The 23,206-nt window shown below is 44.1% G+C and overlaps 1 protein-coding gene across 4 annotated transcripts in view; it reads left to right on the forward strand.

Annotated features, from left to right (window-relative positions):
- LOC125462501 (activating transcription factor 7-interacting protein 1-like) overlaps positions 1–23,206 on the forward strand; it is a 90,164-nt gene that overhangs the window by 54,911 nt on the left and 12,047 nt on the right. For all 4 annotated transcript variants that reach the window (XM_048552606.1, XM_048552603.1, XM_048552604.1 and 1 more), the window contains 2 exons: positions 7,870–7,961; positions 20,662–20,746. In XM_048552606.1, the coding sequence (XP_048408563.1) occupies positions 7,870–7,961; positions 20,662–20,746 (177 nt within the window). The remainder of the gene's footprint in view (positions 1–7,869; positions 7,962–20,661; positions 20,747–23,206) is intronic.

Below are 23,206 nucleotides of genomic sequence, written 5' to 3' on the forward strand. Positions count from 1 at the left end.
CAAACCGGAGTCGATGGAGGTGGCGACAGGCGACCCAGGCGAGTAGATGACTGTCCGGAAAGCGAGGAGGAAGGTGCGTCAGCGGGCCCAGGAACCGCAACCATCAGGCGGGAAGAGGCAGCTACAGGGGGGCTATAAGAGCTCCTCTGACGAGGGGGATTCGGAGAGGGCCTGCCCGAAGCAGAAATTAAAGATCTCCAGGGAGAAGGAAAGCAGCACCACACTTCCAGGTGACGGGAAGCGTCCTGAGGCTCCCTCCGACACCCAGTCGCGTGCCGCTGGGGCACTGGAGGGCCCCCCGGAACTTCCAGGCAGGAAGGAGGAAACAGCGTGTCCCCAGCCTGACCCAGAGCCGGACCCTCCTGCCTCCGTATCCCCGACGGGGGGTTGCCACCCGGAAGGCAGCATGGACGGTTTCCTCACCCTGGAGAGCGTCCAGCAGTTAGCCCGGGCAATGGGCATGAAGGGACAGATGGAGGGGCTGGACCTTGGACTTGGGGAGGGTACTGCGGTCACTGCCCACAATGGGGGTACGAGTTGCGAGCATTAATGTGCGCAGTGTCAAGTCCACTGCAAGATGTGTATCCACGTTGGCCTACCTGACCACCATCAAGGCGGGCCTCCTGTTTCTGCAGGAGTGCGGGATACCGCACCTCGGCAGGTACAGGAAATGGTCCGTCGCCTGAACCTGTGGGCCTTTGATCTGGTCGGGGGGTAACGACTGTCGCTCCTCGGGCCTGGCTATTCTGCTGCGAGGGCGCAACTTCACCATCTCTCAAGTTCAGGAGGTGGTGGGGGGGGTGCCTCCTAGTGGCTGACATCACCTACAGGAACGCTCCCCTGAGGCTGATCAACGTGTACGCTCCAGCGGTACGGAGTGAGCGGTTGGCCGTCCTGCAGTGGCTTCCACCCCTGCTGGCTACGTCCAGGCTGGTCATCCTGGGCGGAGACTTCAACTGCATCATCGATGCAGATGGAAGATCCGGCGTGGGGACAGCGGGTGGGGGGAGTCAACTGGACGTCACGTCCAGATTCCGGATGGGCACAGTGAAGGACACCAAGCTGCTCAACGCCTTCAGCACCCCTGCAGACGGAGCATAGCAGAGATACACCTGGTCGCGCCCAGACGGGTCTATTCGCTCAAGGATAGACTTCCTGTTTGTGTCACAGGCGTTCTCGGTCAGGTCTGCCGGTGTTCTTCTCTGACCACTGCCTCCTGTTGGCCGACTGTCACTTACAGGACGACCAGCCGGCCAGCAAGGGGACGTGGAAGCTCAACACGACTCTGTTGACCCCAGAGAACGTCGAGGAGCTTAAGAGGGAGTACGCCGGTTGGAGAACCGCGAAACCCCTCTTTGAGTCTCCGGGTGACTGGTGGGAGACGGTGAAGGAGAACATCAAGAGGTTCTTTGTCCTCAAGGGTGTTTGGAAGGCGAGAGAGAGGGCGGGGAAAGCTGTCGCGACTCCAGAAAAGGGTGCAGAACCTGCTCCTTCTGCATTTGATGGGGGTCGATGTCACGGAGGACCTCCACAAGGTGAGGGGCCAGCAAGCCTCGCTCTTCGCTGCGGAGGCCTCCAGGATAATCTTCCGGTCCAGGGTCCGCTCCGTGGAGCAGGACGAGACGTGCTCGCGTTTCTTCTTTCAGAAGGTGCACAGAGAGAGCTCTGTGCCTAGCCGGCTGAAGGAGGACGACGGCTCAGTGACGTCGTCTCAGCCTGACATTTTGAGGATCAGCAGATCCTTCTATGCCGGACTGTACGACATGAAGCCCACGAACAGCACGGCCTCCGAGTCGTTCCTGTCGTCTATCACGGAGGTCTTATACGACGGCACGAGGGAGTGGCTGGACCAGCCGATATCCCTGGACGAGCTGACCAGAGCCCTCAAGTCCTTGGAGAGGAATAGGACTCCCGGGAGCGACGACTTACCGGTGGAGCTGTATTCCGCTCTGTGGGACCTGGTCGGCCAGGACCTGCTGGAGGTGTACGATAGTGCGCTTCGGGCAGGGGAAATGTGCAAGTCCATGAGGAAGGGCATCATCACCTTCATTTACAAGAGGAAGGGGGAGAGGGAAGAAATTAAGAATTGGCGTCCCATTTCACTATTGAACGTGGACTACAAAATCCTGGCCAAGGTCATAGCCAACCGGGTCAGGTCTGTCCTGGAGTCGGTGATTCACCCTGACCAAACCTGTGCTGTGCCGGGCAGGAGTATCGCTGAGAGCCTCGCGCTCATCAGGGATACGATCGCCTACGTGCAGGACAGGCGGGTGGACACCTGCCTCGTCAGCCTGGACCAGGAGAAGGCCTTCGACAGGGTCTCTCGTGCTTACATGAGGGACGTCCTCTCCAAATTGGGGTTTGGGAGGGCATCCGCAATTGGATCCGGCTGCTCTATGCCAACATCGTTAGCGCAGTCTCGATCAATGGGTGGGAATCGGACAGTTTTCCCGTCAGATCTGGAGTCAGGCAGAGCTGCCCACTCTCTCCTGCCTTGCTCATGTGCTGTGTGGAGCCCTTCGCCGCATCCATCAGGAAAGACGTGAGCCTGAAGGGCGTTACTATCCCAGGCAGCGGAGGCCTTCAGGTCAAGACCTCCCTGTACATGGACGACATCGCCGTCTTCTGCACCGATCGTTGGTCGGTGAGTAGACTGTTGGACATCTGCGGCCAGTTTGAACTGGCCTCGGGTGCCAAAGTCAATACGGGTAAGAGCGAGGTCATGTTCTTCGGGAACTAGGACGACCGCTCCTTCATCCCCTTCACCGTCAAGACAGACTACCTGAAGGTGCTGGGTGTTTGGTTTGGTGGAGCTGGGGCGTGCACTAAGACTTGGGAGGTGCGTATCACCAAATTGAAGCAGAAGCTGGGCAAGTGGACACTCCGGTCCCTCTTCATCGCGGGTAAGAACCTGGTTGTCAGGTGTGAGGGGCTTTCGGTACTGTTGTATGTGGCGCAGGCCTGGCCTATTCCCTGGACCTGTGCCACTGCGGTCACCTGGGCCATCTTCCACTTCATTTGGGGGTCGAGGATGGACCGGGTCCGCAGGGACACCATGTACAAAGACCTGGAAAATGGGGGAAAGGGCGTACCGAACGCCACCCTCGCCCTCACGGCTACCTTTGTGTGCGGCTGCATCAAGCTGTGCGTAGATCCTCAGTACGCAAACACCAAGTGTCACTACATACTGAGGTTCTACCTGTCCCCGGTGTTGCAAAGGATGGGCCTGACCTCGTTGCCGCGGAACGCTCCGAGTAGTTGGACCGTTCCGTATCACCTGTCCTTCGTGGAGAAATTTTTGAAAGGAAACACCTTTGACCACAAGGCAGTCAGGCAGTGGTCAGCACGTAGTATCCTCAAGACCCTTCGGGAATAGGAGAGGGTGGATCCCGTCGTGTGGTTCCCCACGCAGACTGCCAAAGTCGTTTGGCAGAATGCCTCATCGCCAGAACAAGCACAAGGACATTGCTTGGCTGGCGGTGAGAGGGGCTCTGCCAGTGAGATCCTTTATGCATGCCCGGAATCTCTGTGCCACCGCACGCTGCCCTCGAGGTGGCTGCGGGGGGGACGAGACTGTCGATCACCTCCTTCTGGAGTGTGCCTATGCGCAGGAGGTCTGGGGGGGATGCAGTGGTATTTGTCGAGGTTCGTCCTGAGTAGCTCCGTGACACGGGACTCCGTGCTCTACGGGCTGTTTCCCGGGACGCACACTGAGACCAACATCAACTGCGCCTGGAGGACCATCAATGCGGTGAAAGTCACTCTTTGGTCTGCCCGCAACTTGCTGGTCTGCCAGCTGAAAAAACTGACCCCGACCGAGTGTTGCAGACTGGCGCACTCCAAGGTCCAGGTCTACGTGCTGAGAGACGCGCTAAAGCTTGGGGCAGCCACCGCCAAGGCGCGGTGGGGAAAGACCACGGTATGAAACCCCTCATCCAGAATAGTAAAAAGGGCCCTATCTGGTACCTGGGCCCAGCTGGCGCCTTCCCCAACTGGTCAGGGGGCCAACTGGGACTGTGCGGGGTGACGACTGCCGGGGTATTTTCTTTGCTTGTTTTTTTTTCTTCTTTGTTTGTTTTTTTCCTTTAGTTGGTGTACATACCCCCTGGGTAACCCGGAGCGGCCTGCATGACTGGGTAGGTGTGTAAATATGTTTTGTTTTGTACATCTTATGAATAAAGTATATTTTTTCAAATTAAAAAAAGTGACGAAACATCTGAACACGAACCTTCCAGCTCAGCGAGCAAACTCTCACATCCAAATAAATTAAGTTGAGAATTGAAGTGATGAGGAAAACACAACTGACCAGAGAAAAGTTAAGACAATGGCAATTATCATGAAAGGTAACACAAACATCTTCAACGAACAAGCAAATATGAATAGTAAGTCGGATGAAGTAAAACACTGCCACAGGAGACAAAGAGGGTGATGTATGCTTTGAAACAGAGGGCAAAGTGTGGATTTATTAATAAGTACTTAGCATCAGTATTTACAAAGGAAAAGAAAGTTGATAAAATACCAGTAGAATTTGGTATAATGGAGTTGAGGAATAGAATGAAAATTCAATTTCAACTTACTGGAAATACTGACTCTGCTGAAATGGATCAGTTACCTAGTCTGAAAGGCTTGCCTTCCAGGTCGTTGAAGCCAATGGAATTGGATTTGGTCAATGTGCTTGCCATAATTTTCCAATCTTTTCTCAATACTGTGGACATTCCAGAGAACTGTAGAGCAGCAAATGTGATGCAACCATGATTGTGTAAGGGCAAGGAGATTCCTCGTAACTGCAGACCTATCAGTGCAGCATCAATGTTACATGAGGTTCTAGAAACAATAATTTTGGGGAGAAAAGAAGCAAAAACAACTAAGAGATGTTTGAGTTAATTAAGGAGAACTAGTATAGATTTATAAAAAGTAGGAGATACATAACTGACTAAGTTAGTTTTTGAAGTAATATAGAAAGTTGATGAAGGGAAAGCAATTATTGTTGTTCTTGTGATCTTAAGAAATTCTTTGACAAGGCTTGTTAATGTTATTGTGCAATAGGAGGGTCATTGTCAGTGTAGATAAAAGATTGGCTTAAGGACTGAAAACATAATTGTGGAAAATGCAGTAGTTGTTTTTCAGACATGAGACTGGTTGACAGTTTGTTCCCCTAGACTCAGTGCTAGGGCCTACTGTCTTTCACATACGTGTATATAAATGATGTAGACATTGGAATGCAAAGTTAAGTTGCAAAATTTCCTAACAAATCCAAATTTAGAGGTCTGGTTGAGTGTGCGAATAATACCAATTGACTGCAGCAGAAAATAGACTTGCAGAATGGACAGATATGACAGGTGAAATTTAATACAGAATTTTAATGCGAATTGATGCATTTTGGCTGAAAGAAAATATAGAAAATACAGTCCTGAAGTGTATGCAGAAACAAGAGGATCTTGAGGTTCACGTGAATAAATTTTTGAAGTTGACGCGGTCTTTTGAAAGAACAGTTAGTAAAGCATGTGCAGTCTTTATTTTTTAAAGCCTGTAGGTACAAAAGTAGGGAAATAATGCTAAATTTGTAAAGTTTGTTTGGACCATAACTAGAGCGTGTATTGCTAGATGTAAAAAGAATTGAGTAATAAAATTGAGAATAGACCGGTAAGTCTCACGTCTGTCGTCTGCAAGGTGTTAGAAAGGATTCTGAGGGATAAGATTTATGACCATCTGGAAGAGCATGGCTTGATCAAATACAGTCAACACGGCTTTGTGAGGGGTAGGTCATGCCTTACAAACCTTATCGAGTTTTTTGAGGATGTGACTAGTAAGGTTGATGAGGGTCAAGCTGTGGATGTGGTGTATATGGACTTCAGTAAGGCATTTGATAAGGTTCCCCATGGAAGGCTCATTCAGAAGGTCAGGAGGAATGGGATACAGGGGAACTTAGCTGCTTGGATACAGAATTGGCTGGCCAACAGAAGACAGCGAGTGGTAGTAGAAGGAAAATATTCTGCCTGGAAGTCAGTGGTGAGTGGGGTTCCACAGGGCTCTGTCCTTGGGCCTCTACTGTTTGTAATTTTTATTAATGACTTGGACGAGGGAATTGAAGGATGGGTCAGCAAGTTTGCAGACGACACAAAGGTCGGAGGTGTCGTTGACAGTGTAGAGGGCTGTTGTAGGCTGCAGCGGGACATTGACAGGATGCAGAGATGGGCTGAGAGGTGGCAGATGGAGTTCAACCTGGATAAATGCGAGGTGATGCATTTTGGAAGGTCGAATTTGAAAGCTGAGTACAGGATTAAGGATAGGATTCTTGGCAGCGTGGAGGAACAGAGGGATCTTGGTGTGCAGATACATAGATCCCTTAAAATGGCCACCCAAGTGGACAGGGTTGTTAAGAAAGCATATGGTGTTTTGGCTTTCATTAACAGGGGGATTGAGTTTAAGAGTCGTGAGATCTTGTTGCAGCTCTATAAAACTTTGGTTAGACCGCACTTGGAATACTGCGTCCAGTTCTGGGCGCCCTATTATAGGAAAGATGTGGATGCTTTGGAGAGGGTTCAGAGGAGGTTTACCAGGATGCTGCCTGAACTGGAGGGCTTATCTTATGAAGAGAGGTTGACTGAGCTCGGTCTCTTTTCATTGGAGAAAAGGAGGAGGAGAGGGGACCTAATTGAGGTATACAAGATAATGAGAGGCATAGATAGAGTCGATAGCCAGAGACTATTTCCCAGGGCAGAAATGGCTAGCACGAGGGGTCATAGTTTTAAGCTGGTTGGTGGAAAGTATCGAGGGGATGTCAGAGGCAGGTTCTTTACGCAGAGAGTTGTGAGAGCATGGAATGCGTTGCCAGCAGCAGTTGTGGAAGCAAGGTCATTGGGGTCATTTAAGAGACTGCTGGACATGCATATGGTCACAGAAATTTGAGGGTGCATCCTTGAGGATCAATGGTCGGCACAACATTGTGGGCTGAAGGGCCTGTTCTGTGCTGTACTGTTCTATGTTCTATGTTCTTAAAACAATGGCCTAAGTTGTACCAGTTTTCATAGAACATAGATATTGTATAACAGTACAAAATATATAAAATCAGTAACATTATTTAAAAGGGGGCCTTGGGCTATCTTGGCTTGATAATTAAATGCTATACAAATAAAATACTGTGGTTGTTCGAAATCTGAACGAAAAACAAACTTCTGGAAAATCTCAACAACTTTGGCAGCATCTGTAGTGAAAGAGTTGAATATGATTAATCTTTTGACCTTCAATCATACAAAACAATGTCACATTCAGCTCAAAATTTTAACTCCGTATCTGTGGAGAGAGAAGTGATCAGACCTGTTTAGTTTTTCCAGAATTTTATGTAAATATTAGGCAGTATTCTTGTTAAATTTAACTTAATTAATGCCATAAACCACAAGTGTGTCCCACAATCTACAGTTCTTATTCTGGTCATCTTTCAACTAGAACTTGATGAATTTAGTAAAAACCAAAAGAACTGTGGAACTGTAAATCAGGAACAGAAACAAAATAGCTCGAAAAGCTCAGCAGGTCTGGCAGCATCTGTGAAGAACAAAATCAGAGTTAATGTTTTGGGTCCAGTGACCCTTCAGTTTAGTAGTTACTGCTAATGTTTGTATGATATTTGTATGTCTGGTATTATAATGGAGGCATAAAGAACATATTTGTTTAAAATAGAATATTGCGCCAACACAGCTTTTAACAAACACTTCCAAGATTAAAACTGTTAATCTAGAAATATGTATGACCGTGTTTAGGGTTATGGCCTAATTCATTCAGACCTTCTTTTATTTCTCTAATGTCAATGTGAAGCTAGCACAACATTAGATGTTATGTTTACTATTGTTTTATTTTGGTTTCTGTTACTAGATATTTCAAATACAACACAAAGCAATGCGGTGTCTCCTGATACTGTGACTGTACAATGTGATGATAAAGGACAAACAGTTGATATAGAACAGGTAGGTGAGGAATGCTACTTTGCTTTGAATGTTTGGTTAAATTACATTAATTTCCAAAAGGTTTGCCAGGTTTTGTATGCCCTTATCTCTACCTTTTGATGCCCCAGACCATTTAAGCCATTACTTCTTATTCTGGCTGATCTGACTGGTAAATGTAATTGGAACAAAGTCAGCCAGGTGGGTATCATAGAACATGAACTCCCTGATTGGGGCTGTTAACCTGTTCTAATCAAGGAGTCCTGGATGACAGATATTAACAAAAGAGCCAGTGGTTCTGCTCACATTTGGAGCTGGTGCTGAGCTTTTTGAATCAGTGTCATGTACAGTGTATGAGTAAATAAAAGGCAACTTGGTGATAGGATACCAGCCTTTGTGAAATTATTTCAGTGGTGACAACAGAAAAACACACCCCTGAATAGATTCGCTCACAACAGTGTTTGTGGTAAACATTTCTGGCATCATGCTGTGTTTTGGGAAGGTTGAGTCATTCTGCCATCAAGGATAGGATCTAGTATGTGGGAAGCATGCATTATTTTTCTGGGGAAATGACATTGGGGCAGATGAAAGGTAATGAGTAATTCTCCTGAAAGCTTGTGGACCCACAGCTTTTTCAGTTACTCTCTTTCTTTTTCATTTAACTTTTTCTGAGGTACTAGATGCTAAAACCTTCCAACAGTTGATGGATTTAGCTAAGGCATAATATTACCCCAAGCCGCCTCTAATTCTGAGGTGGTATTGGTTTCACTCGATGGTTTCAGAACCAGGGGTATCTGTGTTGGGATTTTTGACAAGGTTAAGATGACTTGCAGAGGCATTAGATTTTTGCTTAACCCAAGTGAGATGCTGAGACCTTGTTTGTTATGTGGAGTTAATGATATGACCTACTAGCAAAATTGCCTACTAGCTGAAGTCCAACTGGACTTCAAACATGCACGTCTTTGTCATCAGAAAATGTAGCCGTGGAGCTTATGAGAAACAGGATATTGTGACAGAATGGACATCCTCGCCAGCCCAACAGAGCTTGGGGAACGCCACTTGAGTGAAGGCAATTGCATAGGCTCACTTAGGGCACACCCTGAACAGAGGGACTGTAGGTCAGCCACAGTAAAATCTCACAGCAAAGTCTTGGCCGAACGGCTAAGTTTTCTCAAGGTTCCGGGCCGGTAGGCTAATGTAGTTGCTGCCGGTATGCAACTCTGAGACAGCAAAAGAGTCCCACCAGGCCTGAATTGAGTAAGAGAACTTATACACACCCTAGTGCACACCCTAGAAAGTATGCCACGATCCCACATCTGATTTGAAACAGTTAAATGGCTTAACAGCATCCAAATCAGAACCATTCAAACGAAATATATGGTTAAATGATGATCTGGTTTTAATGGACGTCGATTACAAGTGGAGCCGTTCCAGTGATCGCAGAGTCAGTCTTCAGCAAAATTCACTCTGGATCCCAACCCCTAAGTTGCATAAGATCTTGGCCAGACTGAGAAACTCAACTGGGAAACTCCTACAGATTCAGGATATAGCTTCAGTTCCAGTTGGTTATGAGAAGCAGCGAGTTTTGTAGTAAAAGGCTCATGCCCAAACTTGATGGGGTGGAATTTGTTGAGAAAGATTCAACTTGATTTGCTCAGCATTTTTCAATTAAAAAATGGTTGCCTGAGTGAAGTCTTAGTTAAACACCCGGAATTTTTTTAGGAAGGCCAACAGACTATCAAAGGGGCCAAGGCCACCTTACATTCAATTGAATCACTGTTGTCACATGTACTTTTGTATAGTGAAAAATTTTGTTTTGCGTGCGGTACAGACAGATCATATACAAAGTGCATATGGTAATAGAAGAGAGCGAAGAACACAATGTTACGGCTGCAGAGAAGGTGCACAGACAATGAGATCAACATTAAATTTAAAATGTGCAAGATCCATTCAGAAGCCTAATAACAGCAGGGAAGAAGCTGTTCTTTAATTTCTTCATACGTATATACAAACTTATATGTCTTCTGTTCAACCGTACTTGGTGGAAGAGAGTATAACCAGCATGGGAGGGGTCTTTGATTATGCTGATTTCCTTTCTAAGGCAGTGGGAAGTATAGATGGGGTTAATAGATGGAAGGCTGTTTTGCATGATGGACTGAGTTGCGGCCCTGACTCTTTGTAGTTTCTTGCAGCCTTGGGAAGAGCACTTGCCAAATTGCACTGTGATGCATCCAAATACTTTGCTTTCTATGGCGTATCTATTAAAATTGACAAGAGTCCTAGTGGATAAGCCAAATTTCCTCAGCCTTCGGAGGAAGTAGAGGCATTGTTATACTTCCTTAACTGTTACATCAACAAGGGTGGACCAGGACAGATTGTTTATAATCTTCACTTTAAGGAATATGACTCTCGACCAGCTCCACCTCAGCACCATTGATGTAAACGGGCATTCCCTCCACTCTGCTTCCTGAAGCCAATGACATTTTCTTGACGTTGATGGAGAGATTGTTATCTTTACACCATGTTGCTGAGCACTCAGTCTCTTTCCTGTATTCTGTTTAGTCATTGTTTGAGATCCGCCCTGCTACAATGGTGTCGTCAGCAAACTTGTTAATGGAGTTGCAACAAAATTTGGCCACAGTCATTAGTGTGTAAGGGGTACAGTAGGGGGCTCAACACGCAGCCTTGCGGGGCACCAGTGTTGAGGATTATGTTGGGGGAGCTGTTGTCACCTATTCTTACCGATGGCATTCTATGGGTCAGAAAGTTGAGGATCAAGTTACAGGGTGGGCAGGCAAGACGTAGGTCTCCTAGTTTAGAGATGAGTTTGTTTGGAATTATGATGTTGAAGGCAGAACTGGTCAATAAGCAGGAGTCTGATGTAGGTGTTCTTGTTATCCAGATGTTCCACGGATGAGTGTAGGACCAGGGACATAGCATCTGCTATGGACATGTTGGACTGGTAGGTGAATTGCAAAGGATTAAGGCTGGAGTTGATACAAGCCATGACTAACTTCTTGAAGCTCTTCATAATTGTAGAGGTCAAAGCCACCAGGCAGGAGTCATTGAAGCACACTGCATGATTTTGCTTTGGCACTTGGCTGATGGTGGACTTCTTGACACAGGAGGGGACTTAAGATCGTAGTAAGGAGAGATTAAGGATATTTGCAAGTACTCCCACCAGCTGGTCCACATAGGATCTGAGTCCATGGCCAGGGACTCCATCAGTGCCAATTGCTTTCTGTGGGTTCAGTCTAAGAAGGCTTTATGGTGATGATCGTGGCTGCATGTGCATCCAAGGCTATTAGGATAGGTGACATTGTTTCGTTTATCTTATGTTCAAAGTGAGTCTCAAATGCATGAAACTCATTGGCTAGGGGATATACTGTTTCCCATAGTTCTGTTCAACTTCACATTGTAGCCGGTTACATTGTGTAAGTCTTGCCACTAAGGGTAGGTGTCTTTGTGGTTGGTCTGAGTCTCAAGCTTAGTTTGGTTTTGCCTCTTGGCATCTCTGATGCCATTATGATGGTCAGGATTTCCTGTGTAGATCAGGGTTGCCTGACTTGTACACCTCACAACTAGACTATAGTAGGGAGTGGATCTCAAAGTTCATCCATGGTTTCCAGTTGGGGAACAATCGGATTAACTTCTTCGGCACACTGTCTTCCAGACATTCAGTAATGAAGTCTGTGACAGTAGTGGCATGCTCGTTTACGTTGGCCACAGTTTTTGTATGTGGCCCAGTCCACAGACTCTAAGCAGTCCCTTAGAAGCTCTTCCATTGCCTCAGACCAAGGGTGCATTACTTTCTGTATTGGGATCTCATGTGTCAATTTCTGCTTGTAAGCCAGACAGAGAAGCACAATGTATGATCTGATTTTCCAAAATGCGGATGAGAGTTGGAGCGGTAGGCATCTTCAGTAGTACAGAGGGGTTGAGGATGTTTGGAGACAGGAGACATGTTGATTGTATTTTGATAGCACATACTTGAGGTTGGTCTGGTTGAAAGTTACCAACTACAAAGAACAAGGCATTGAGATAGTCGGCCTCAAGACTATTTGTAGCATTGTACACCTTGTCAAGTGCACTCTTCACCTCTGCTATGCTGACCGTGGTCTACATCCCATCCCATGCAAAAGTGATCTCGCATGGCAGGTAATAGGGATGGCACTTTACTGTAAGATATTCTAGGCCCAGGGAGCACTGGGAGCTGTTGATTAGGAGGCAGACAACACTGCTGCTTGGATTGCCTGAGGATGCAGTGCAGTCTGTTTGGTGAACTGAGAAAACCTGTGGTTGATTATAAGGCACAGTCAGGTGTAGCAGGAATGAGCGATGTCTCCCTTAATCAGAGCACATAACAGCCTCTCAGTTCCCTTTCATGTTGACCAAGAAGCAATTTTATGATTCTGCAAGCACCACCCAGTGCCATTTGCCTTGCATGCAAAGTAGAGGCAGAAATCAGGACGCTGACAAGTGAAGGACTCACCAGACCAGTGCACTTCGTGGAATGGACAACTCCAGTTGTACCGTTTGTTAAGGCGAGCTGAAACCTTTGTGAGGATTTCGATCAAGCAGCAAACCACTTTTTCACAGCTTCATAAATACCCAATCCCTAGCAAAGAGGACTTGTATGTTAAATTAGCAAGGGCGCTGTCCTTCACAATGCAGGACATGAGCCATGTGTACATGCAGTTGTGATTAGATGAGGATTCCCAGAAGTATGCTGCAATTAAAACTTTTGTACTAATATATGAGACTGCATTTTGGGGAGTCAAGACCCTGTGCCATTTTCCTGCAGACAATGGAGAACATTTGACAAGTTCTACGCCATTTATCTGGGTGGCATGCTAATAATCAGGAAGACCTATAAAGAGCATTTAGAAACTTGGACATAGTGCTTAAATGTTTTTCCAAGGCAGGTATACCTCAAGAGGAAAAAGTATCTCAGAATTCCCAGGTGATCTGCTTAGGCTACAGAGGTGACAAAACTGGGTTACACTCATTGAAAGATGAAGTGATGGCTCCCACATCTGTACTGGAGCTTAGGTCTCTCCTTGGTGAAGTATTATGGAAAATTCACATGTAGCTTAACGTCTATCCTGGGACCCTTACACCTGCTATTACAAAAAAAGTCAGATTTGGAAATGGTCTTGTAGACAAGATGTAGCCTTTAGGGAAGTGAAGAAGCAGCTGTCTTTAATCTAAGATGTTGACATACTATGATCCCAGTCAAGATGTGGTAATGACACACTGTGCCCTCCTGTATGGTATCGGGGTAGTGTTTGCTCACCAGTGACGAGGAACATCTGAGAACGCATGCTTCCCAGACTTTGGCTGATGCCAAACGAAGACAGCCTAGATAGAGAAGGAATGTTTGATGGTCATCTTTGATGTGAGAAAGTTCCCTCAATACCTTTACGGATGTAAATTTGTAATAGTAATGGACCACAGATCTCTGTTGGGGCTACTTAAAGGACAGGGCTGTACCACCCATAGCTTCAGGTCGAATTCAGCAGTGTACAATTACAAGTATGAGCACAATCCGGGAGTCCAAGTGGCAAATGTGGATGCCTTGAGTTGCCCCCACTAGCGGATACACCGCAGGCGGTGCAGCCACTGGAAGAGTCCGTTCTGGTTTTAACCTTTCTATTTACCCTTCCAGTCACCACTGATAGTATCAGACTGTGGATACAAAAATATCCCATCCTGGCAACACCAAAAACTGCTGATTGTGATGGAAACAAAAAGCCCATCAGAATGAAACCAAAATTGAAACATTTCTGGGTCCAGCGAGATCAGATCACTATAGAGAAAGGCATATTATTATGGGGAATGGGAGTGATTATTTTGAGTACAGGTACTGACTGAACTCCACCAGGCTCATGCATTGGTTTCTAAAATGAAGACATTGGCGAGAAGTTGTCTTATGGCCAGGATTGGGTGCCGATATAGCCGTGTATGTGGGGCAGTGCCCAGAGTGCCAACAAGGACAAAAATTACTGCCAGCAGCACCCCCCACAACGAATTTGTGGGAATAGCTGGGTAAACTCTGGACTTTGTTACATGTCAACTATGCTGGACCTTTCATGGCTTTTTTAAAAGTCATTATGGATGCCCATTCAAAGTGGTTGGACATGGATAGAGTGTGTTCGTCAAATACAGGGACAACAATCGAAAAGTTGCAAGCATCTTTTGTAATATACGAGCTCCCTGAGGTGTTGGTCACAAGCAACAGGCCATCATTTACCAGCAGGTTGTTCAAGTATTTCCTAAAGTCCTAAAGCCATGTCCTTTTGCCATGTAAGGACAACTCCATACATCCGTCACCCAGTCGTCTGCAGAAAGAGTGATCCAACCTTTGAAGGCAGGCTTAAAGAAACAGCCTACAGTTTCACTCAATACCAAACTGTACTGGCTCGTGTTTTGATCATAAGACAACTACCCAAGCAACTACAGGGACAGCTCTAGCAGAGTTGCTAATGGGGAGAAGACTCTGCACCAGTTTAAATCGGATTTTCCTGGACCTGGGAGGGAGGGTGGAATGGCATCAGGAATGGCAGTGCCAGACACAAGACTCCTCTAAGTGAGTTAGACAACATACTTTGGAGACAAGTTTCTGTCTGGATTTGATGAAATGATGGACCTGACAAATGCTGCAGCCTTGATGTCATTACAGCCTGAAGAAGACAATGAGTCTCAGCCAAGACATTCTGCATGCTATAGGCTGGCTATGGTCTGGTGTACACTGCCAGTATCCAAGACACATTGAAGATAATAGACCTGATGTAAAAGCACCCCAGGAGAAGCTACAGTAAAAAGAATGGGCCTACATCTCAGGACTTAGAGGGGGAGGAATGCACTGATTGGAATGAGGTCAGCCAGGTGGCTGTTATGGAACATGAGTTCCCTATTTGAGCTGTTAACTTGGGCCAATCAGGGAGTCCCGGAGGACAGATATTAATAGGAGGTCCCTGTAGGAACTGGCCCTGGGCTAGCTGGGTCAGTGTCTTATACTGTGCACCTGTAAATAAAAGGCAACTTGGTGATGGGACACTGGCCTTAGTGGAGTTATGTCAGGTAAGCATATCTCTACACCACTGAATGTAAAGGACATAGATGTGAACAGAAATAACAGATGTCTGATTTAGCAATTTTGCACTGGATTTCATTGAGTTACAAAGCACCACCAGTTTTGAATAAATTGAATCATCAAATCCCAACAGTATGGAAGCAGGTCTTTTAGCCCATGGAATCCACACCAACCCTCTGAAGACCATTACCGCTGCCTCCCCCAGATTTGTCCCTCTACTCTATCCCTGTAAGTTGGTATTTCCCATGGCCAATCCACCTAATCTGCACATTCCTAGACTGTGGGAGGAAACCCATGCAGACACGGGAGAATGTGCAAACTCCACATAGTTGCCCAAGGGTGGAATCAAACTTGAGTCACCGGCACTGTAAGGCAGCAATGCTAACCACTGAGCCACCATGCCACCCCACAGTATTGCTTTCATCCAGCAAAAACTATTCACTGAATACTAAAATAACTATGCTTTCCTCCTCAAGTCAGGCTATCTTGTTAAACCTTCTCCCTGTCTCCTCCACTCAACTAAAATGAGGATCTCACGGGCCTCTTTGTGCTGGATTTAATGTTACTGACAGGGGTCTTGCCTATCTGTTGAAAAACTGTTGGCAGCAGTGGGGCGATTCTTGACCAAATTAAGTGCTTCTCACTTAAAGCAGGAGTGGGGGAATCAGAGGTGACAGTGACAGATGTGAATTTCAGTGATGATTTTCCCTTTCCCAATATCAGATTTCTTAAATGGATACTGATGGACTGTTAACAAGGGACCACTGTCCCCTAAACCCAGCAGGTCGCTAGCAAATCCAAGGCAATGTGGTGGAGAACTTTTGGGTTGGCACAAGAAAACGAAGTGGCCTCTATTTAATTCATGAGCAGCCATTAAATTCCAACGTGGTCTGTTTTTTTTAAAGACTAATTGGCTCGGTTAATGATTAATGAGCCAAACTGTCAGCCAGTTATGTGCAGGCAAGTTTCTCACATGAGCCCCCTCCCAGCCCTTGCTTAATTGTAGGAGGTTTTCCTGCAGATTAACTGATGTGAGACTGGCACAAAGACTAGCCTGGAAAAACTGGCCCAGGGCCCCACCTCCGACAGGCTAGATTAAATCATTGCTGAAAATGAGACTACTTACTAAGTTACATATGCCACTTCGTTCTGTCATTCACTGGACCAGACTTCATCTGAAATTCATCTTCTGTCCAAGCCTTGAACTATCATCTTACTACAGTTTATCAGTTAGTTACCCTCCTATTTCAGACTACCTTATCTATGGAATCAGCCCTTGCTTACTAGAATGCTATTCACTGCACTTCCTTTCCTGGGAGTCTCCCATGTTAGGCAATAATTTTTTGTCTCCAAGGCTATGTAAGAACATAAGAAACTAGCTGGTATAGGCTATTTAAACCCCCCAAACCTTATTACGCCATTCAATAATATCAAGAATGATCAGACTGTGGGCTCAATGCCACTTTTCCACCTGACCTAATATCCCTTGACTCCTTTTGAAGGTTAAAATTTCTCTAATTCAACATTGATTATATTAGATACCTAGTCTCAATTACACTTCACTGGGGCAGCGCACTGAAAATCAAGCACCACTGTTTCCAGAGTCATCACAAAAATTAAAGATTTTATAAAAGTATGCACAATTCCACAACTTACTTGACTTTTAGAGTCAGGTTGGCAGAAACATGGACCAGGCTTCAGCCCTCAAGCACCAAATTATAACAAAGAAATCCATTCTAACTGCAAGTAAACAATGTGAACTGTTGACATATGATTCTCCTGAATAAAATTCCAGCCCCCTTAAAGACCTTCCTCTACACATGCGTAGTGCAACAACATGGGTGTCTTAACAGACAGAAAGACTTAACTGCCTTCTCAATGGTCATTATCCACACATTTCTCAGGATATGCTGCTTTTCTGTTTTCCTACTCCAGGTACTTTCACTGACTTGCAAGAAGCAAAAAGTGACAAATTCGCACTCATAAAGTCTGACTTCTCGTTTAAAAGATACAGTCTGTAGCGTTTAACAAAGGGAATTTAGCAGGCTTTCTTCAGGGCTGAGGTTAGTTTTTAACTGTGAGGAAAGCACATCTGCTTCCTTTTCGGAGTTCTGAATGCTTCTGCCCAAAAGTTTACATCCACAAGCTGTTCAGCTACCTGGGGGCCAGTCACACAGTTGGTGGCAGCAGAAGGCTTGTCATCGACTATGAAGCACCATTCCTCAGATTAATCAGTTACTTGTTACCAGTTGAATCTCCAGTTGTGCACATCAAGTCATCTGCAATGACACTTCCTCTACTGCTTGATCAAATAGCAATGCAAACAGTATTTATCGTGTCAGGTAACTTGCTTTGAAGAAGTGCAGTAATCCTTTCTGCATTCCTTGTTTGTTGTGTGAAAACAGTCCCTTTTCCCATTTCAACCCACATGCAAAATAAAGGAAAAAAATTTGTCTTTACCCAAGCAGCAGTGGAAGTGTAGAGATTTCTTTTTTATTCATTATATGTAGACATCACTGGCTAGGCCAGAATTTTTGTCTCTCCCTAATTTGCCTTGAGAAAGTGGTGGTGAGCAGCTGTCATGAACAAATAGATCCTAATTTTGTTCTATCAAGGTGGGTTTCACTCTGGGATCTCACTTGCGATCCCCACTGATGCTAACACTAGATAACAAAGTGGGTCTTGTTTGGGTTAAAAATCCATGAATTTTATGAATCCTTTTTAAAAACTTACATGGAGGTATTGGACATATTAATGAGTTGCTGTGAAGAATATTACGCAGATTGGAATTTTAAAATGACTGTTGCTAATATTTTTCTAGGAGTAGAAGATGTAACAGTCAGTCATTTAAAATATTTGGTCAGAAATTTTAAAATCTGAACTTGCGAAGACAAAAGTAAATTATTTGGGTCACCCCATGGGACAAGGCCAGCAACATCTAGGGAAGCGGCCAGCAACATCTAGGGAAGCAAAAATAAAGACTGTATCGAGGCTTGATATGGGCTAATTACTGCAATTGCTGGAATCCATACTGAAAACAAAAAGTCCAGGAAATCACAGTGGATCAGGCAGCATGAATGGAGAGAGAGAGCAAGCTAACATTTTGACTCTAGATGACTCTTCATCTGTGATTTCCAGCATTTTATGTGAATGTACTATCTCAAGACCTGAATGTTCCAACAATTCCAGATTCTTCCTGGATGATCTCCCATTTCTATGGTGCAAAACTTTAAGAATCCATTGTGAATTCAAGAATTTTTGGATTTGAGAAAGAAAGTTGATGGAAATAGATTAGTTTAAGATTGGGGAATATTTATTAAGCATAAAAATATAACGAGTTTTGAGAAGATTTGTAGCTCAGGTTGAGTTTCTGGATGTGAGTTTGCTCACCGAGCTGGAAGGTTAGTTTTCATACATTTCGTCACCATTCTAGGTAACATCATCAGTGAGCCTCCGATGAAGCGCTGGTGTTATGTCCCGCTTTCTATTTACCTGTTTAGGTTTCTGTGGGTTTGGTGATGTCATTTCCTGTGTTGGTGATGTCATTTCCTGTTCTTTTTCTCAGATGATGGTAGATTGGCTCCAAATCAATGTGCTTGTTGATGGAGTTCCGGTTGGAATGCCATGCTTCTAGGAATTCTCGTGCGTGTCTCTGTTTGGCTTGTCCTAGGATGGATGTGTTGTCCCAATCAAAGTGGTGTCCTTCCTCATCTGTATGTAAGGATACTAGTGATAGTGGGTCATGTCGTTTTGTGGCTAGTTGATGTTCATGTATCCTGGTGGCTAGCTTTCTGCCTGTTTGTCCAATGTAGTGTTTGTCACAGTTCTTGCAAGGTATTTTGTAAATGACGTTCGTTTTGCTTGTTGTCTGTATAGGGTCTTTTAAGTTCATTAGCTGCTGTTTTAGTGTGTTGGTGGGTTTGTGGGCCACCCTGATGCCAAGGGGTCCGAGTAGTCTGGCAGTCATTTCGGAAATGTCTTTGATGTAGGGGAGAGTGGTTATGGTTTCTGAGCCCATTTTGTCTGTTTGTTTGGGTTTGTTGCTGAGAAATCGGCGGACTGTGTTCATTCAAAAAGAACGAGCAAACTCACATCCATAAAAATATAAATAAGTAATGGTTAACAGGCTGCAACAGACTTTATTTCCCATGTTAACTGTGAACACGGAACACTACTCAGCTTGGACTCTGGTGCCTCTTCCTGTCTGTGTCTTGGTGGATACTGATTCTTCCTGTCTCTCTTCTGTTGTGATGTTCCTTCTCCAATGTGGGATGTGCCCTTGACTGTGTTCTTTTACCCATTTTTGGATTTGAGAGTTGCCACATGCATGGTTCATTCCTAACCAGTGGTTGGTTCTAGTTGTGCATGGTAGCTCTGCGATTGGTTCATTATCAGTTTAACTCTTCATATGACCAAAGTTCAGACACAATTCTTACAAGACACCTTTTGGAATGACGGTCAACAATTGACATATGTGGTTCCTTTCTGTACAAATGGGTAAATTCTTTACACACTCAAATAAAAGCAAAGTACTGTAGATGTTGGAAATCTAAAAGAGAAACAGAAAGTGCTGGAGAAATTTGCCAGGCCTGGAAGCTGTGTTCCGAACAAAGTCCGTGTATCGGACTTAAAACTATTTCTCCCTACCCAGATGCTGCCAGACCTGCTAAATTTCTCCAGTTCTTTGATTTTATTATAAATTACTTATGCCTTTGGCATGTGGACATTTCCCTTTTGTAGGCCTTTCCCTTTTTTTAACAGAAACATTCTAATTAATTTTAGGTTTTCTTCTTCGATCAACATTTCAATAGCCAAATGTTTAAATAAAATTAGACCTGTAAATGGTCGGTAATACAATTAAGATTAGGAGCTTCTAACAAAGATGATTTTTTTGATTTTGTATTTATCTGAATTTATTGTATATATGTGGATAAATTAAAACACGAGTAGTTGGTTGCCACTTTGTGAACTATGAGGCCCATTTTTTTTTAGAAAAGTAGGCTTGCGCACCATTAAATTTTCACTCGTTCTACCTCAGGAACTTTAAACTCCAGAGATTCAAATGTCATAAAGATACATTGTGGTTATAGTAGTTGCAATGATGAAATGTTAGCATGGTCAGATATTTGTTTGATTCTGTTACAATTGGCCATCAGAAATTTTGCTGTCCATATACTAATGTCAGTTGTGGTTCACTTATTATGCTTATGTTTGCTGGTTCGTTGTTATGCAAAATCTCAATCTTATAATCCTAATTGTTATTTTCAATCCCTCCGTGGCCTTATTGATATCAATCTGTAGTCTCCTCTGGAATTAATTTGATAATCATCTAAAGACTGTATACTTGTATCACAAATTAGGTAACGGGGTATCAAACTTGATCCAATTCATTCCTTGGCATTTTTTGAGGTGGCCAAGAATTAGATTGGGTATTGCATTTAAATAGTTTCTATAAAATCATTGGAGACTAATTTTTCATCTTTTCTATCATTATACTAGAGTAACCAGGACCTGCCGTTTTTCAATAATATGTTCCTTCTTTATATAAAAGAGAGTAAATGTGCCAAATCAAAGATGTCCATAAATGGATCATTTTAATGATTTTGATTGGTTACTTTTATTTTCCAGTGGGATAACTTGGCAAGCACTCAAATAATAATTGACCTTACGGAAGATAATGAACAGAATATTGACAATCAAATAAGGAAAAAAGGTATTCATGACTTATATTTTTATTCAAAGTAAAAGTGAAAATCACTTTCCTAATGTTGGAAGTTTCACTTTTGAATTATGGAGGTAGTTTAACATGCAACATGAATAATTAAATATTTACATTGTTAAGTTGGGTTTTATTAATTAGCAGAATTGTAGTGCCACACAGTATGATGGGGCATGTTCCTAGTGTGAATGCTCCTGAGATGCTGCTTGGCCTGCTGTGTTCATCCAGCTTCACACTTTGTTATCTTGGATTTTCCAGCACCTGCAGTCCCCATTATCTCTGATACAATTTCATCTCCGCAAGCAGGGCAGACAGCTGTGAGTAACATCGTGGACAAATGCACGTGCAACAAATAGAATGAGATTAAGTACATTCCTTTTTGTTGTTTTTCTCATTAATTGGCACAAATCCAGTCTGTTAGATATGTCCTTGAGGACTCAGAGTTTGGTCAGTATTGGTGCTGCTGAGCCACACTTAGTGATGGATATCAAAACCTCCACCCACCAAGAATGCATTCTGTCTCCCTACTATCCTTTCAAGGTCATAAGAAGTAGAAGCAGAATTGAGTCCTTTGTCCCATTTAGCCAGGACAGCATTTAATACAGTCAGAGCTGATCTTTTTGCAGTTTAAACTGCATTTTCCTGTCTGACTTCATAACACTTGACCTCCTTGTCTCCTTCCTCCAAGTGGTTGGAGCACTAATTGAACAGCTGTGTGATGGTGGTAGATGGTGATCAGCAGGTGTTGCTCTTGCCCATGCTTGATCTGATTCTGTGAAACTTTGAGGCCCAAAGTCATATTGAGGACTCCCCAAGTCACTTCCAGATTGTACATCAATGCATCCCCGTTTTTGGGGTGTCAGTCTGTCTTAGTGAGACAAGACGTGCCCTAAATAATAGAAAACTTGTCTGAGACATTGACTGTAAGGTAAGATTTGGTGAATATTTTTGTGTCAAATGATTGCTTGACTACTGTGTGGGACACCTCTTCCAATTTTGGTACAAAAATACATAGATGTAGTGTGAAGGATTTTACCGGGTCAACTAGGCAGGATGTGTGTTTGTTTCTGTTGCTTGATTTCATGCAGCAAAATCTATTATGTTTCATTCTTCAAATTTCCTATAGTAGTTGTGTACAATAGAGCATCTTGCTTGGCTGTTTCAAAGGGCTTTTAAGATTCAACCACAGTGTTATGGATCTGCAGTCAAATGTAGTTCTAACATGGTAACAATGGCATATTTTGTTGGCTTCTCCAACAATAACAGTTTTCTGATTGTTTTGGAGAATAGTGTAGGCTAGATGGGCTTCAGATTGGTATGACAGGTCGGCACAACATCGAGGGCCGAAAGTCCTGTACTGTGCTCTAATGTTCTTTACTATAAAATACTTTTTATAAATTTATGCAATTCTTCATTCTAAATTGCCCTAGCTGTCATGAACTTAGTCCTTGGGCTGTACCTCTGTACCATCCAGTAACGTTGCCATAATAAGAGTTCAGAAGAAGAGTATGACTGGACTTGAAAGATTTAATTCTGTTTCCCTCTCCACAAATGCTGCCAGACTTGCCGAGCTCCTCCAGTATTTTGTGTTTGCTGCTGCTTGTAGAATTCTTGACAAAAGTGAAACAGTGACACTGTTTTTGTTCTTCATAGTTTAAAAAATCTTAATGAATTCCAGCTGATGTCAAGTATTGGGTTTGATATTTTCCAAGATAGCTACCTTCAGGAAAAATGTCAAGACCTTGAAGAGGGTGCTTATGTTAATAACCTGCATATCATTTGTAAGACATTTTCCTACTCAACCTGTTCAGAGATGGTATTTACACAACTCTGGAGCAGGTGAGACTTGAACCCAAGCCTCCAGGCTCAGAGGTAGGGAAACTACCATTGTGACATTATACCTCTCATACCATTCGTAATGGTAAAAATTTTTATTGAGAATTAATTGGAGACTCACCTGTGTTCATAATAGACTGAGAATGTCATTGTTGGTTGGAGGTGCACAAAATGTGTTGTGGCTAGGTTTCTTGTATTATTTCACTTTGCAAGTTCCAAGAAGATAACAAAGGACAGTGGCCTGAAGTTTGAAAATTGCATTTTTTTTGAAGATTTAAATGAACTCTAGTAGTTAATGTGAAAGATGAGAGCAAGCAAACTTAAAGTGCCATCACAGTTCTCTTCATAATGATCCTTAAGTCTAAGCCATAATGTGGTTGATGAAGTGAGCCCAAAGTTAAAAACGATTCCTTGGTGAAATCTAGTGGACTGTTGAATCAGGTCACTTCATAGTGGTTTCAATGTATTTTGTTTTATTATGGAGCAGATCACTCATTTTACCTCCAGCTTGAACAAGAAAGTAGGTTTTCATCTATCTTTTCAGACACAGTTCAATCGACCAGCCACTCCTGTAGTTGCATATCCTCCAGAAGCCCTGCTGCTTCCGACACAAAATAA

The sequence above is a fragment of the Stegostoma tigrinum genome, chromosome 23, assembly GCF_030684315.1.
Source record: "Stegostoma tigrinum isolate sSteTig4 chromosome 23, sSteTig4.hap1, whole genome shotgun sequence".
Taxonomy (NCBI): Eukaryota; Metazoa; Chordata; class Chondrichthyes; order Orectolobiformes; family Stegostomatidae; genus Stegostoma; species Stegostoma tigrinum.